Source organism: Salvelinus fontinalis, chromosome 8 (assembly GCF_029448725.1).
Source record: "Salvelinus fontinalis isolate EN_2023a chromosome 8, ASM2944872v1, whole genome shotgun sequence".
NCBI lineage: Eukaryota > Metazoa > Chordata > Actinopteri > Salmoniformes > Salmonidae > Salvelinus > Salvelinus fontinalis.
The window spans coordinates 32,141,312-32,157,973 of record NC_074672.1 but is presented as its reverse complement, the minus strand read 5'-3'; the positions used below and the strand labels follow the sequence as shown (position 1 = coordinate 32,157,973).

Genomic DNA, 16,662 nt, shown 5'->3' with positions numbered 1-16,662 from the left:
AAACACTGTCATACATCACTGCAGTGAGCCATCACATTAATGAGAAGTGGGACATGAAGTCCCATGTACTGACCACTGAGAAGGCAGAGGAGAGGCACACAGCAGAATACCTAAAAATGTCATAACTACCATTGTTGCAAAGTGGGTGGGGGACAGCAGTAAGGTGAGCGCCGTCTGGTAGCCTGTAGTAGATGGAACTAACTGCATTGCCTTCTAGAGGTCATTAGCAGGACCATATCTGCATTATGAATTCACATGTAACTTTAGGATTTTTCTGTTGTAAAAAAACTCAACTTGCAGTTTAAACATGAAGGTTTTAGATTTGTCACATCCCTACTGCACATACACACAATTCTTCACTGCACATTCACATGGCGTCAATCATATAATATTTACAGTGTAGTTAACACTGATTGATTTTGCATTACATGAAGGATGGACCGAGCTGTTTACCATTCACCATCAGAGAAAATATACATTGGTGAAGGTTTATAAACACACATCTGGTTTCAGAACCAAAATGGTCCATATAGCGCTTAACGTTTAAACTGCAATTTATCTATAGTTTAAACGAGAAGAAAGTCATAAAATGACATGTGAATTCACAATTCAGATATGGTCCTGGGAATGAGCTCTATAGACCAATCTAATGCAGTCCATCGACTAGAGTCATGGCTACCAGACTGCGCTCCCCTTACTTCTGTCCCCCACCCACTCAGCAGTTAAAGGAAAACTCCCAAAATGTTTTGCATGCCAGCAATCATGTTTTCAACATATAGAAATACAGATGGTAAGATGCATTTTGCCTCATATGATGCTGCGCTTTTCAACTGATTGAAAGTATAAGAGGATATCAGTGAATAAATGCCGTGGAGTAGGCTACAACGGCTGTAACGTCTGCGTTCAACTCACACCCTCAAACACCTAGATCCCCTGACAGCAGCTCACATTCCAGCTCACACCCTCAAACACCTAGATCCCCTGACAGCAGCTCACATTCCAGCTCACACCCTCAAACACCTAGATCCCCTGACAGCAGCTCACATTCCAGCTCACACCCTCAAACACCTAGATCCCCTGACAGCAGCTCACATTCCAACTCACACCCTCAAACACCTAGATCCCCTGACAGCAGCTCACATTCCAGCTCACACCCTCAAACACCTAGATCCCCTGACAGCAGCTCACATTCCAGCTCACACCCTCAAACACCTAGATCCCCTGACAGCGGCTCACATTCCAGCTCAAACTCTCAAACACCTAGATCCCCTGACAGCAGCTCACATTCCAGCTCAAACTCTCAAACACCTAGATCCCCTGACAGCAGCTCACATTCCAGCTCACACCCTCAAACACCTAGATCCCCTGACAGCAGCTCACATTCCAGCTCACACTCTAACACCTAGATCTCCTGACAGCAGCTCACATTCCAGCTCACACCCTCAAACACCTAGATCCCCTGACAGCAGCTCACATTCCAGCTCACACTCTAACACCTAGATCCCCTGACAGCGGCTCACATTCCAACTCACACCCTCAAACACCTAGATCCCCTGACAGCAGCTCACATTCCAGCTCACACCCTCAAACACCTAGATCCCCTGACAGCAGCTCACATTCCAGCTCACACCCTCAAACACCTAGATCCCCTGACAGCAGCTCACATTCCAGCTCACACTCTCAAACACCTAGATCCCCTGAAAGCAGCTCACATTCCAGCTCAAACTCTCAAACACCTAGATCCCCTGACAGCAGCTCACATTCCAGCTCACACTCTCAAACACCTAGATCCCCTGAAAGCAGTTCACATTCCAGCTCAAACTCTCAAACACCTAGATCCCCTAAACGCAGCTCACATTCCAGCTCACACTCTCAAACACCTAGATCCCCTGACAGCAGCTCACATTCCAGCTCACACCCTCAAACACCTAGATCCCCTGAAAGCAGCTCACTTTCCAGCTCACACTCTCAAACACCTAGATCCCCTGAAAGCAGCTCAGTTTCCAGCTCACATTCTCAAACACCTAGATCCCCTGAAAGCAGCTCACTTTCCAGCTCACCATCTCAAACACTTAGATCCCCTAAACGCAGCTCACACTCTCAAACACCTAGATCCCCTAAACGCAGCTCGCATTCCAGCTCAAACTCTCAAACACCTAGATCCCCTAAACGCAGCTCGCATTCCAGCTCAAACTCTCAAACACCTAGATCCCCTGAACGCAGCTCACATTCCAGCTCAAACACCTAGATCCCCTAAACGCAGCTCACTCTCCAGATCCCAATCACCTGAATACTATTTAGTTCAGTTCTTTGCACCCCATCACTGTGAGGTATTGTTTGTTTTGTGACACACGTATTTCAGAGTGCTGGGTTTCCTGCGAGTTACTCCCATGTATGATAGTTTTTGCCTGCCTCACTAACGACGCCTATTCCCTCCCTGTACTTTAGCCTATCGGCTTTCCTGTTATCTACCTATTGCCTGATCTCCCGGACTACGTTACTAGCCTGTTCCCTGCCTGTTCTGCTGCCCTGTTGGACCACTTGTGTATGACCTTCTGCCTGCCCCTGGACCCAGCTACCTGCTTCCTGCTGTGGTCCTTTACAATAAACACCTGCTGCTCCCTGCGTTTGAAACCAGCTCTCTGTCTCCTCTCGTGTTCATTGCGACGGCACCAGTGCAATGACTGGAGCTGACTCAGGTGTTCAAAAGCGTATTTCAGGCCGAGAGCCTATGCTTCTTCTTGTAGTTCATTATGAGTTTTAGTTGACAAAACGATCTCTCCACAGAAGCGACAGTTACAGGGATGGTAAAAATAGCTTGATTGCTATAGCAGCATCATTGAAACTGGGCAGAAGGGAGTGGTGCTTAAAGTACAGCAGTTCTGCAACATCTTTAATTGAGCCTCTTGTTCTACTTAATTACCACGTTACGGAAAGAGATTAACTGTATAGGAAACTCTGGGGACAGGTCGTCTTGATTCTCGACAGCCAACAAATTGGCAGATATTAACAGATGTTCATCTTTAGCGGACAATAGTTCTTGAGGGCTTTGAATAAATGTAGAATTTATAGATCAACTGGTGAACCGGCATTTGAGTTGTGTGGTTGCAATAAAATAAAATAAACTTATTTTACCAGCTAAATTTACTGACAACACATTCTCATTTACAGTAACAGCCTGGGGAATAGTTACAAGGGAGAGGGGGAATGAGCCAATTGGAAGCTGGGGATGATTAGGTGGCCATGATGGTATGAGGGCCAGATTAGGAATTTAGCCAGTTCACCAGGGTTTATAACCTTACTCTTACGATAAGTGCCATGGGATCTTTAGTGACCCAGAGAGTTAGGACACCTGTTTAACATCCAAGCTAAAATACACCAGCCTATACAGGGACATGTCCCCAATCACTGCCTTGGGATATCTTTTGGGGACCAGAGGAAAGAGTGTCTCCTACTGGCCATCCAACACCACTTCCAGCAGCATCTGGTCTCTCATCCAGGACCCACCCTGCTTAGCTACCGAGGCAAGCCAGCAGTAGTATGCAGCCTGGTACGGTGCTGGTAACATTAACAGTCCATTATCTCTGGTATATATTGGCTTGCATCATTTAAGACTAAGCTTAAATTGTGTGCAGCGCAGTGGACATGTAATGCACAATGTCTCAGAAAGTCTGTCTGGGTTGGGAATACTCAGCATAGAAAACAGCCTGGACCTACAGATGCATATCTCCTCCTATACGTAATAACTGTACTGTGAATTACATTTTTTCTAAACATGAATGATCCCAATTTGCTTTAAACATTCACATTTTAGTTGATTCACTTATCCTGAGAAACTTAGAGGAGCAATCAGTATTAAGTTCCTTGCTCAAGCTGGCTTGTGGATTTGAACCAGTGACCTTTTGCTTACTGGCCCAACATTCTTAACCACTAGGCTAATACCAGTCCTTCCCACATGTAATCATGGGGACATGGTCAATTACTAAAAGCCCACACTCTGATGAGCTATTCATGACAATGATGTACTTAGCTGGACCGAGCCATTTAGAATTCACAGTCTGAGAAAAAAAACCTTGGTGCAGGTTTATAAACACACATTTGGCTTCAGAACCAAAGTGGTCCATATAGCGCTGTAAAAAGCAGCTAGTCCTATAGGCAACACACACACACGCGCATATCCCGTACCAGTCCTTCCCACATGTAATCATGGGGACATGGTCAATTACTAAAAGCCCACACTGACAAGCTATTCATTACAATTATGTACCTCGCTTTACCACAAAGTGGTGATGAATTTAAACAGATTGACTGTCAATGTGAGAAAGAGAGACAATGTCAAGTCTTCCATGAAACCTGAGAAATATGGCTATGCAGATTGACCCATAACTCTCTCTCATTCACACACACACACACTCCTTCCTTCCATGCATTAGCTCCTGCTCTGAGGGGGTACAGTGAGAGACAGAGAGATCAGTGTTTTTACTGGCAGCCTGACCAACCTGTGAGCTCTATGGAAATCACCATTCCACATCTAATGGAGTAAAAAACCCATATTGACTGACAGGGGCTGGGAGTGTATGTTTTCAGGTTCCACAAAATCAACCTCCGCTTCCAGCTTTCTAGACCGTCTTTGTGTTCTCTGTGTCTGTGTGTGTGTGTGACAGGCAGCACAGGCTGGGCTCCCCAAATGAAACACATCAGAGATATTAAAAAGAAATGGTTGCAATTCCGGACGCAATTAGGATGGTTTTAGAAGGGGTGGGGGGGTTATTGGAATGAAATGGGACACAGTGATGGTCCGCCTGACTGAATGTCCAAACTAATTGGAGAGCATGTTGAGGAGCTGTACTCCTGATGTCAAATTCCCTGACACATCCACAGTAGGGTGTTCACATGTCTGTTAAATATATGAAATAGCATTTCCATTAAAGTTGTCATTAATTGAAACAATAACAAAGTGGCACCCCACCTCTGTTTTGGTAAAAAGCTGGATGAAGTATAGTTTTATCCATTTGTTTGAGGATATGAGACCATTTCTAATGTTTGAATACATTTACTCCAATGTTTGTAAACAATGTAAAACAAGCTTCCATTTTGGGTTCTTATGGGGTACGACATTTGAACTAAGCTCATGAGGCATAATATAAGTTATATTCTTCAAGAATCATTGGGTATATATCATTAATTCATTAAGTCAAAACATTCTAGCTTTAAAGCTTTAGGTCCTACACCAATATATTCCTATCAGCGGAAGCTGGTGGGAGGAGCCATTGGAGGACGGACTCATGTTATGGCTGGAATGGAATTAATGGAACAGAGTCAAACGTGATTTTCATATGTTTGGTGTTTGATACCACTCCATTAATTCCATTCCAGCTATTACAATGAGCCCATCCTCCAATAGTTTCTCCCACCAGCCTCCACTGATTCCTATGTATTTGAATGTCTGGTTGACATTCCTTCCGTTGCTGTGGAGGAAATGTGGTAGTAATTAGTCAGTTATTCATTCCAGCCATAGTTGTTGAAACCCCAGTGGTCAGCTGACACGTGTCTCGCCCTGAGAGAGAGTGACGGACCACGGCCCATGTGTATGGTCCTGTTCTGCAGGCTTGGGAATGGACCACCACTGACCACTTACATAGTGTAGGAACAACTGAGTTCACTTGAGTTTCAATTCATTTTCAACTCCTTAATGAAGACCTCTTCTCTATTCTTCACTGAAAGCCCATACCAGTCTAGCCTCCTCTCTATACATGACACTCAAACCACAGAGCAGGACTTGGGTCATCTGATGGACCACCAGCTCAGAACATTCATCAGATAGGTGGGAAATGAGTTCCAGAATTTATTTACATGCAAAAACAATCACAATAATAATAAAAAACATTCTATGGAGCATCAAAAGCGAAGGCTGAGACTGCGGAACACATTTCCATACAATTAGAACTATAGGTGACTCAACACCAATAGTAGAGATTCCATTGGCTGAGGTAATTATATTATGAGGCTCTCCTCTTTCCAGCATCTGGTTGATTCCACAGACTGTTTCACAGAGCAGGGCCTCAAAGGGAATCACTGGAGCTAAGGGACAGAAACCTACCAGAAGTGGCGGATGAAAGACAAATGGATGAATAGATGAATGGCGGATGGATCAACAGGCAAACATAAGGCCTGTTCCAAACCCCTAAGAGTCAATGAGAGGGTATTCTCTACACATCCGCAAGAACAAGCACGCACACACACACCATTTCAGGCCTCATGAACATCGTGAAATCAGTTCCAGCAACTCCCAAATGTTTTTAGACTCTCACAATGGAGCTCACTGCATCACTGTCTCACATTAACTACCACTTGACAAAGTAGACTAAATGGAAGGTCACACACACACACACACACACACACTCAAACCACCCCCTGCCAACACTAAACAGTAGGGAGTTTCTGATTCTTCCTCAATCTGAAAAGTGTTGGTAATTTATTCAGTCCCTTCAAGATTAAGAGGAAATTCTTTGGGATATTTGCGGGCAAAATGTTTGATTCTGCTGCGGCAATTCTGAAATGTTGCATGTGTAGCGTTGTTCATTCTGCGTTGTGTACTTTTAATTATGACACTGCCACAACTGTAGGTCTGCTGGTTGGATTATTTTTATTTGCCCTGCACACGAAGAGACAACACACAATATTTTCTCCTTTGGCGCAGTCACAGCTCTCAGGCACCTTGCTAGCCGAAGGTCAGGCAAAAGAGAATAATAAGGGGCACGGAAATACAGATAACCCCGCGATGGGCCAAACCAAAATGTACTCAACTTTTACAATCACATATCAATATTGATATGAAAAAGTGTTTGTACACCAAAAAATAACATTAGCTATGCAGCTGTAATTAAATAAAAACACTGAATTATTATTATTATTATCAAATTATTAACATTCCCTCTTGACCTGGCCTATTTAAATTGGTCCTTGTGTGCAATTTGGTGCATAATCTAGGGGAACAACATCACACTGCTACACATGGCAATATGCAATGATTTTGTCCAATTTGTTGGGAAAATGCACCGATGAGGGAAAAAGTTTGTTGATGTGTGTCTTTTTTGAACCATGCGACAAAATGGCGATCATTTGACTGTTTTATGTGGAAATTTGCAAGCACTCGTATAATAAGCGGGGAATTTCAGATTTTGCAACAACAAATTGTAATCGTGGAATCCTGGAGGGACAGATCTATTCTCAGCTGTGAATGCACAAAAAGGCAGTGGCAGCATCTCCAAGACAACGTCTTGCTGGCGGATCTTTCCTTTCATAGAGCAAACCTGAAACACACCAGCCTCCTCAACACTGTTCAAAATGTAACAGAAACATGTACCACACGGCACCTTATGAACAGTGATGCACTGGTGTCACAGATTGATAGGGGAAATGTATTTTGAAGGTATAACTGACATCCTCATTCTAGAATATGCAATGGTTTTATTAATCCATTGATACTATCAGAGACCAAACATGTTTTCCTCCAGATTGATCTCTAGCCAAAGTAACAGATCTACAGTGAAGATCAACGCCGCCATCTAGTGGACGTAATCTGTAAGTAACATTTACAGAACAGAGTAACCAAAAAGCACACACAGATTTAAAGTTGTGTAATCAAAGAGAATGACCAGTTACCCAAGGTTACAGTGAATAGTAATGATACTGCATGCTATATTAGACACACGTTACGGATGGTTGTGAAATCAAGGCCATCAGACTGTTAAATAGCCATCACTAGCCGGCTTCCGCCCAGTACCCTGCCCTGAACTTAGTCACTGTCACTAGCTGGCTACCATCCAGTTACTCAAGCCTGGACCTTAACGGCTGCTGCCCTTTGTACATAGGCATGGAACACTGGTCACTTTAATAATGTTTACATACTGTTTTACCCATGAAGTGCTTCGAAAGGCTGGTCATGGCTCAGATCAACACTATTATCCCAGAAACCCGAGACCCACTCCAATTTGCATATCGCCCCAACAGATCCACATATGATGCAATCTCTATTGCACTCCACACTGCCCTTTCCCACCTGGACAAAAGGAACACCTATGTGAGAATGCTATTCATTGACTACAGCTCAGCGTTCAACACCATAGTTCCCTCAAAGCTCCTGGACTTCCTAACAGGCCACACCCAGGTGGCAAGGGTAGGTAACAACACATCCGCAATGCTGATCCTCACACAGGGGCCCCTCAGAGGTGTGTGCTCAGTCCCCTCCTGAACTCCCTGTTCACTCATGACTGCATGGTTAGGTACGACTCCAACACCATCATTAAGTTTGCCGATGACACAGCGGTGGTAGGCCTGATCACCGACAACAACGAGACAGCCTATAGAGAGGACGTCAGAGAACTGGCCGTGTGGTGCCAGGACAACAACCTCTCCCTCAACGATGAGACGGCCTATAGGGAGGAGGTCAGAGACCTGGCCGTGTGGTGCCAGGACAACAACCTCTCCCTCAACATGATCAAAGACAAAGGAGATGATTGTGGACTACAGGAAAAAGAGGACCGAGCACGCCCCCATTCTCATTGACGGGGCTGCAGTGGAGCAGGTTGAGAGCTTCAAGTTCCTTGGTGTCCACATCACCAACAAACTAACATGATCCAAGCACACCAAGACAGTCGTGAAGAGGGCACGACAAAATCTATTCCCCCTCAGGAGACTGAAAATATTTCGTATGGGTCCTCAGATCCTCAAATGATTGTATAGCTGCACCATTGAGAGCATCCTGACTGGTTGCATCACTGCCTGGTATGGCAACTGCTTGGCTTCCAACGCAAGGCACTACAGAGGGGAGTGCAAACGGCCCAGTACATCACTGGGGCCAAGCTTCCTGCCTTCCAGGACCTTTACACCAGGCGGTGTCAGAGGAAGGCCCTAAAAATTGTCAAAGACTCCATCCACCCTAGTCATAGACTGTTCCCTCTGCTACCGCACTCCAAACATAACGATGGTCATTATGGCCAAATAGTTCTATTTTTGTTTCATCAGACCAGAGGACATTTCTCCAAAAAGTACTATCTTTGTCCCCATGTGCAGTTGCAAACCGTAGTCTGGCATTTTTTTTGGCGGTTTTGGAGCAGTGGCTTCTTCCTTGCTGAGCGGCCTTTCAGGTTATGTCTATATAGGACTCGTTTAACTGTGGATATAGATACTTTTGTACCTGTTTCCTCCAACATCTACACATGGTCCTTTGCTGTTGTTCTGGGATTGATTTGCACTTTTCGCACCAAAGTGCATTCATCTCTAGGAGACAGAACGCGTCTCCTTCCTGAGCGGTATGATGGCTGTGTGGTCCCATGGTGTTTATACTTGCGTACTATTGTTTGTACAGATGAACGTGGTACCTTCAGGCGCTTGGGATTTGCTTCCAACAATAAACCAGACTTGTGGAGGTCTACAATTTTTTTCTGAGGTCTTGGCTGATTTCTCCATGATGTCAAGCAAAGAGGCACTGAGTTTGATGGTAGGGCTTGAAATACATCCACAGGTACACCTCCAATGGACTCAAATGATGTCAATTAGCCTGTCAGAATCTTCTCAAGCCATGACATAATTTACTGGAATTTCCCATGCTGTTTGATAGCACAGTCAATTTAGTGTATGTAAACTTCTGACCCACTGGAATTGTGATACAGTGAATTATAAGTGAAATAATCTGTCTGTAAACAATTGTTGGGAAAATGACTTGTGGCATGCACAAAGTAGATGCCCTAACCGACTTTTGTGGAGTGGTTGAAAAACGAGTTAAGTGTATGTAAACTTCTGACTTTAACTGTATTCTAGTTGTCACGCCCTGACCATAGAGAGCCTTTTTATTCTCTATTTTGATTAGGTTGGGGTGTGACTAGGGTGGGTAATCGAGGTTGTTTTATTTCTATGTTGGCCTGGTATGGTTCCCAATCAGAGGCAGCTGTTTATCGTTGTCTCTGATTGGAGATCATATTTAGTTAGTCATTTCCCCACTGTGTTTGTGGGATCTTGTTTATGTGTAGTTGCCTGTGAGCACTCTATAGCTTCACGTATTGTTTGCTTTTTTCTTGTTTTGTGCGTTTCACAAATGAAAGGATGTGGAACCCATATCAGCGCCTTGTTCCGAATGTTATTTCCACGATCGTGTCACTAGTCTAGGCCAACCTATTAAACTATTGCTGTACATACACTATTCTATCCTACGTTTTCAGATATACTACATATTCAATCCACATACTGTCCATAATACATATATACATCTCATCACATCTATAATTTTCAGTTCCATTCTTTTACTTTTAGATTCTTGTGTACTGTTAGATACTACTGCAGTGTTGGAGCTTGGAGCTCAAGCATTTCTCTACACCCTCAATAAAATCTGCTAAATATGTGTATGTGACCAATAACATTTGATTTGGTTTGAACAACAAGTCTTCAGTGGCCACGGTTAGATCAAGGCAGAGAGTTCATAATGTTCAGAATGAACTGTTCTAGGGTCATTTCCCACTAGCATTTCTTATAAACACCTTGTAAAAAATACATGAGAGTTTCAGGTATGGTGTTAAATAAAGCACGGTAGCTTATTTGGGCTTTTTCTGATGTACTGTAAGACAGGCACTTCCAAAAAATAACTAATTATTGATGATAGGTGCTAACATGAACACAGAAGGACCACTAGAGGGTATCATTGAGGTTTTCCACATTTCCCCATTCTCCTCTAGAACCTTAGAATGATCCCCGTAGAAAGTGCCATATTGACCTCATTCCTGATTCCAATTGGACCGTTCATTTTAGATGGACATGTGCCTGTTTATGAGTAGACTGGCAGAGAAGTTAAAGCCAGAGAGCCAGGGAGGGGGAAGCATGGCCAGAACTAGAATGACACCCCAGCATCAAGAGCCTTGGAGGTCAGTTGTTTTCCTAAGAATAGTCAAACTCAAGGCAACACACTTGAAGGAAATGAGAGACAAAGAAAACAGAGGCGTCACTACAGACCTGGGTTTGATCCTACGTTGTGTCACAGCTGGCCGTGACCGGGAGATGACGCACAATTTGCCCAGCGACATCCGGATTAGGGGAGGGTTTGGCCAGCCGGGATGTCGTTGTTCCACCGCACTCTAGCGACTCCTTGTGGCAGGCCAGGCGCATGCAAGCTGACTTCGGTCGCCAGTGGTATGGTGTTTCTTCCCACACATTGGTGTGGCTGGCTTTTGGATTAAGCGAGCAGTGTGTCAAGAAGCAGTGCGGCTTGGCAGGGCTAGTTTCGGAGGATGCATGGCTCTTGACCTTCGCCTCTCCTGAGTCTGTATACGAGTTGCAGGGATGGGACAAGACTATAACTACCAATTGGGGTGAAAAAAGGCTAAAAGTATAATAAATAAAAATATAAACAATACAATTTTTTTAAATGTATGTCTCTTCTTTAAGACAAGGTTGCAGTCCTATTTCCTGACCCCCACATACCTATGACCCTGGATGTTCTTCAGAGCATGCTCAGTCCAGTGTGATCTTCTCAGGCAGTAACACTACGACAGGGTCACAATCGTCAGGATCTACCTCAGTGGTCAGGTGGGCCTTGAACTTCTCTGCCCTCTTCCGCAGGGTGCCGTCCACCCCAGGCCCACTGGCAAACTGGAAGAAGTCCTGATGGAGAGAAGGGAAATGGAGAGCAAGTTAGACACGAGTCACACCGTAACAAACACTGGCCGTGTGCAGCCGATTCAACATGTAGAATTATCAGGAAATGAATAGAAAATGATGGACTGTGTTCTGTGGTCAGATGCGATAGGATGGCCACCTGCTGCTTTTAACCAATTTTCGGTGCGGTCTGTTTTGTCTTCTAGAACTGGGGGAGATATTCTATAATACAGACATCAGTAATGATGGGGTTTCATTGATGCCAGCTCACCTGTAACGTGGTGAGGTAGTTGTCCTGAGACACAATGTCCACAGAGAAGTCTGTAGGTATCTCTCCCAGCTGCTGGTAGAGCACAGCGATGAGGCCCAGGTATAGATCCGGGCTATCACTACGACACAGCAGGGCCAGCAGACGCTTCCTGTGCTCAAAGCCCTCGTAAGTACACTGTCCCAATGAGAAAACACACAAATGCAAACTGCAGCTCACCTGGGGAGAGGGAGGGAGAGGGAAAGGCATAGGCGAGAAACATAGAGGCAATCAGAAAGACAGTTAATTTTCAACTGCCGATGAACGAACACAAAACAGTAATGTGACATATCCAGGTTATTTTACAGCTCTTAGAGCAAAGGCTGCAGTTGTCAGTTTTCCTATTAGATGTGGTTTATAGTGGTTGAGGATAGGCACCTGAGGCAGAACGACGTATGACTACAGCATGGTTGCAATCATGTCAATTCAAATGTCTAAGCCCCAATCTCTTTTGATGTTTCGCTATCTATAACGTCTAGTCTAAGTTCCTATTCATTTTATCTTCTCCATAAATCAGTCAAATATATCACATAGATCTTACTTCCGCTTCACCTAGCTCATTGAGTGGTTGCTGCTGGTGGTGTTTCTCCAGCAGAATGTCCAGGGCATACAGTGGCAAGAAATAGTATGTGAACCCTTTGGAAATAAATATAAGATTTCTGCATAAATTGGTAATACAATTTGATCTGAACTTCATCTAGGTCACACCAATAGACAAACACAGTCTGCTTAAACTAATATCACACAAACAATTATAATTTTTCATGTCTTTATTGAACACACCGTGTAAACATTCACAGTGCAGGGTGGGAAAAATATGTGAACCCTTAGATTTAATAACTGGTTGACCCTTCTTTGGAGCAATAACCTCAACCAAACATTTTCTGTAGTTGTGGATCAGACCTGCACAACAGTCAGGGGGAATTTTGGAATATTCCTCTTTACAAAACTGTTTCAGTTCAGCAATATTCTTGGGATGTCTGGTGTGAACTGCTCTCTTGAGGTCATGTCACAGCATCTCAATCGGGTTGAAGTCATCACTCTGACTGGGCTACTCCAGAAGGCGTATTTTCTTCTGTTGAAGCCATTCTGTTGTTGATTTACTTCTGTGTTTGGGGTCGTTGTCCTGTTGCATCACCAAACTTCTGTTGAGCTTCAATTGGTGGACAGATAGCCTAACATTCTCCTGCTTAAATAAAGGTATTTTTGTAATACTTTTTTATTGTTGATAAATTTGGGAATTCATTTTTCCGTCAATGATAACAAGCTGTCCAGGCCCTGAGGCAGCAAAGCAGCCCCAAACCATGATGCTCCCTCCACCATACTTTACAGTGGGGAGGAGGTTTTCATGTTGGTGTGCTGCCTTTTTTTTCTCCACACAGTGTTGTGTGTTCCTTCCAAACAACTCAACTGTAGTTTCATCTGTCCACAGAATATTTTGCCAGTAGCGCTGTGGAACATCCAGGTGCACATTTGCAAACTTCAGACGTGTAGCAATGGTTTGTTTTGGATGAACACCATTCTTGATTAGTACTGAGGCTACCATCCTCTCATCGATGGACAGGTTCTGGGCTGGCTGAAAGTAGGTCTTGCAGGCCTCAACAATGCTGGAGTAGAGAGGTTTTATTTTGCACAGTCTATCAAACGTTGCTGTGCCTTTCTTCTTGTCATTCTCTTCATAAACCTTTGGGTCACTGATGTGAAGAGCCTGTGAAACAACCAGAAGCCTTTTGCAGGACATAACAGTCATGGGGAAAGGCAGTTGGTAGAGTGATGACGTCTTCCAGTAGTCAGTCAGGCTTTTCAGCTTCACCAGCCCCATGTAGATGACCAGTGAAAGGTAGCAGTAAAAGTCTGACATGGATACGGGCTTCCATGCTACCTTTTTGCCTGCCTGCTTCTTCTTCCCAAACTTATTCGTGTTAGACACGAGTGAACCTACAACAGAATGGGTGAAAAACAACTGGAAAAGCTCAAGTGGGCTGTATGTTGTGCTCGCGTTCACCTGAGGTCCAGGCTCTCTTTTCGGTCGGAAAGTTGGCTGGGGTGGCTCCACATCATCTTCCAGGACAGTGTGCCAACGCCCTTCTGTCCCTTCTCTAGCAGGTGGCACACTTCCCCTCTTCCGCTTCTTTGTCGGTGTGACCGGTAGATGGCCCAGAGACAGCAGGGGTCCGGATGGAAGAACAGGTTGGCGCTGGGGGCGGTGCTGGGGGCTCCCAGTCGGAATCATTGCCACTGTGAATCAATTTTCAGTTAGAATAGTTTCACATATGAGCCCTGTATCAACAGGTATAATAAACATATGCATTTTTATTTATATATAGAGAGAGAACAGGCAATAGAACAAACACTGGTTTCAAATCACATCTGTGGCCATGCTACCATAAAATTGTCAAAGTACAGTACACATGCTGGCTAGCTGGTTGTGTTGGCTGCTACGTTCTACAGAAATACATTTTTATTTAGAGAGAGAGAACAGGCAATAGAACAAACACTGGTTTCAAATCATATCTGTGGCCATGCTACCATAATATTGTCAAAGTACAGTACACATGCTACACGCTATACAAGCGTACCCTCACAATGAATACCCACATGTACGTTACACATTTCATAACATTTGCATATATTGCAACTAAAACGTAAAAACTATCACAAATAACATTTTATATTACAAACAACGGCATTAGAATGACAAGAACTTACCAATCCAAAACGATATCCTCTCCTTCCAAGAAATATGCCTCCGTTTCAGAATCATAAGAGGCAGCTCCCACAGATTCGTCCTCAGATAACATTTCTGTATCTGTATCACGATCAATTTCTTCTAAAATTGCCTCTACATTGCTATATCTAGTCTTGGACTTAGCTTTCCCAGACTTATTCGCCATGATTTTCGATGAAAATAGAGTTGAAGATGCACGTTGCCGAAATACCGCTGCGTGTAATAACTTTCACTCCTTCCTCATTGAAATGCGAAATGAAAAGACTGCTGTGGCGCACAGGTTCTCCGTGTGAGTTCGCCTCCAAACAAATTACCATTTGATAGTGCCATTTAGCTCTGTTCATTGGCTATCTAACCAGCTAGATTTCAAGACGATGAGTTGTCATTTGGTTAAAATACAGTCAATCAAAGAGACAATGGTCCACCGATTGGTGCGCAAATGAGGTCGGAGGTCGTTGTCTTCCAATCGTTTTTTTCGGATCAATACGTCCCGCAAAATGACCCATCAACCGTTTGGTTGTGTTACAAACAAACAGTTGATTTCAAGGAAACCAAACCTGACTTGATAACGTCAGGTTTAGTCAGTGTTTTTAGGTCGGATGTTTCGCCAAAAATTTTATGACATGAAATTCAACGACATAAGCGTTCACAAAATGTTTCGTGTTAGGCTATAAAAAAGGGATTTAACCGAACTAAAGACCATTCAGTGTGTAACAATGAGCATTGGGATTGCAAACAGAGAAGATTTTCCACAGGTAAACCATTTGTTTCAATGCAATCTGTGATAATGTTACGCTTGTGCTGGTTGGAAAAGTATTTATTTATGGAGCGCTGAGCTCAGATAATAGCATCCTATTCTTTCGCAGCAAATCATTTTTTAAATTTGACAACGCAGTTAGATTCGCAAGATTCGAGGCTTTTGAAGCATGTGAGACACTTTTATTTTCAGGAATGTTTAATATGACTATTTGTGGCGATCACCGTAAGTTGTCTATTTTCAAACCCGGATCCGGGATCCGTACTCGGTAGAAGTTAGCAGTATTGTCCTGTTGGAAGGTGAACCTCTGTCCCAGTCTCAAATCTCTGGAAGACTGAAACAGGTTTCCCTCAAGAATTTCCCTGTATTTAGCGCCATCCATCATTCCTTCAATTCTGACCAGTTTCCCAGTCCCTGCCGATGAAAACTTCCCCACAGCATGATGCTGCCACCACCATATATGTGTTCTCGTGGTGATGAGAGGTGTTGGGTTTGCGCCAGGAATAGCAGTTTCCTTGATGGCCAAAAAGCTCAATTTTAGTCTCATCTGACCAGAGTACCTTCTTCCATATGTTTGGGGAGTCTCCCACATGCCTTTTGGCAAACACCAAACGTGTTAGCTTATTTGTTTTCTTTAAGCAATGGCTTTTTTTTTTGGTCACTCTTCCGTAAAGCCCAGCTCTGTGGAGTGTACGGCTTAAAGTGGTCCCATGGACAGATACTCCAATCTCCGCTGTTATAACGAGTGCGCTGAGAGTCGGGAAGCAAGTACAGGAAGTGAGTGCTTTAATAAATAAACAAAACAATAAACACAAAACACAAACAAACGTACCGACATGAAACAGAGTCAATAAAACCTGAGGAAAGAACCAAAGGGGAGTGACAGATATAGGGAAGAGAATCAAGGAGGTGATGGAGTCCAGGTGTGTCATGAGGCGCTGGTGCGCTTGACGATGGTGACAGGTGTGCGGGATAATCAGCAGCCTGATGACCTAGAGGCCGGAGAGGGAGTATACGTGACAGTACCCCCTACCCGACGCGCAGTTCCAGCCACAGGACACCGGTAAAGGACATGAACCTGGGGATCAGGAGCAGACCGGTCACCCATACTGAAGTGCGGGAACCTGACATGCCGGCTGAGGTGCGGGAAACTGCCGAGCTGGCTGGGGCTCGGGAACCTGACAGACCGGCTAAGACAGGGGAGCCTGGTGATTCGGCTGAAGC

General features: G+C 44.2%; 1 protein-coding gene across 4 annotated transcripts in view; it reads right to left on the bottom strand.

Moving 5' to 3' along the window:
• The window catches only part of LOC129861479 (protein AAR2 homolog), a 53,919-nt gene extending 38,909 nt beyond the window's left edge, over positions 1-15,010 (bottom strand). For 2 of the 4 annotated variants that reach the window (XR_008760595.1, XR_008760594.1), the window contains exons 1-5: positions 14,663-15,008; positions 13,959-14,191; positions 11,918-12,133; positions 11,473-11,652; positions 11,005-11,312 (exon numbers count right to left, since the gene is read on the bottom strand). Coding sequence is in view for 1 of the 4 variants with exons in the window: in XM_055932863.1 (XP_055788838.1) it covers positions 11,503-11,652; positions 11,918-12,133; positions 13,959-14,191; positions 14,663-14,717 (654 nt within the window). In the remaining 3 variants the exon portion in view is untranslated. Of the gene's footprint in view, positions 1-11,004; positions 11,313-11,472; positions 11,653-11,917; positions 12,134-12,494; positions 14,192-14,662 lie in introns of those variants that run through there. The other 2 variants (XM_055932863.1, XR_008760593.1) reach the window with 2 other exon arrangements.
• Positions 15,011-16,662: the final 1,652 nt, after the last annotated feature.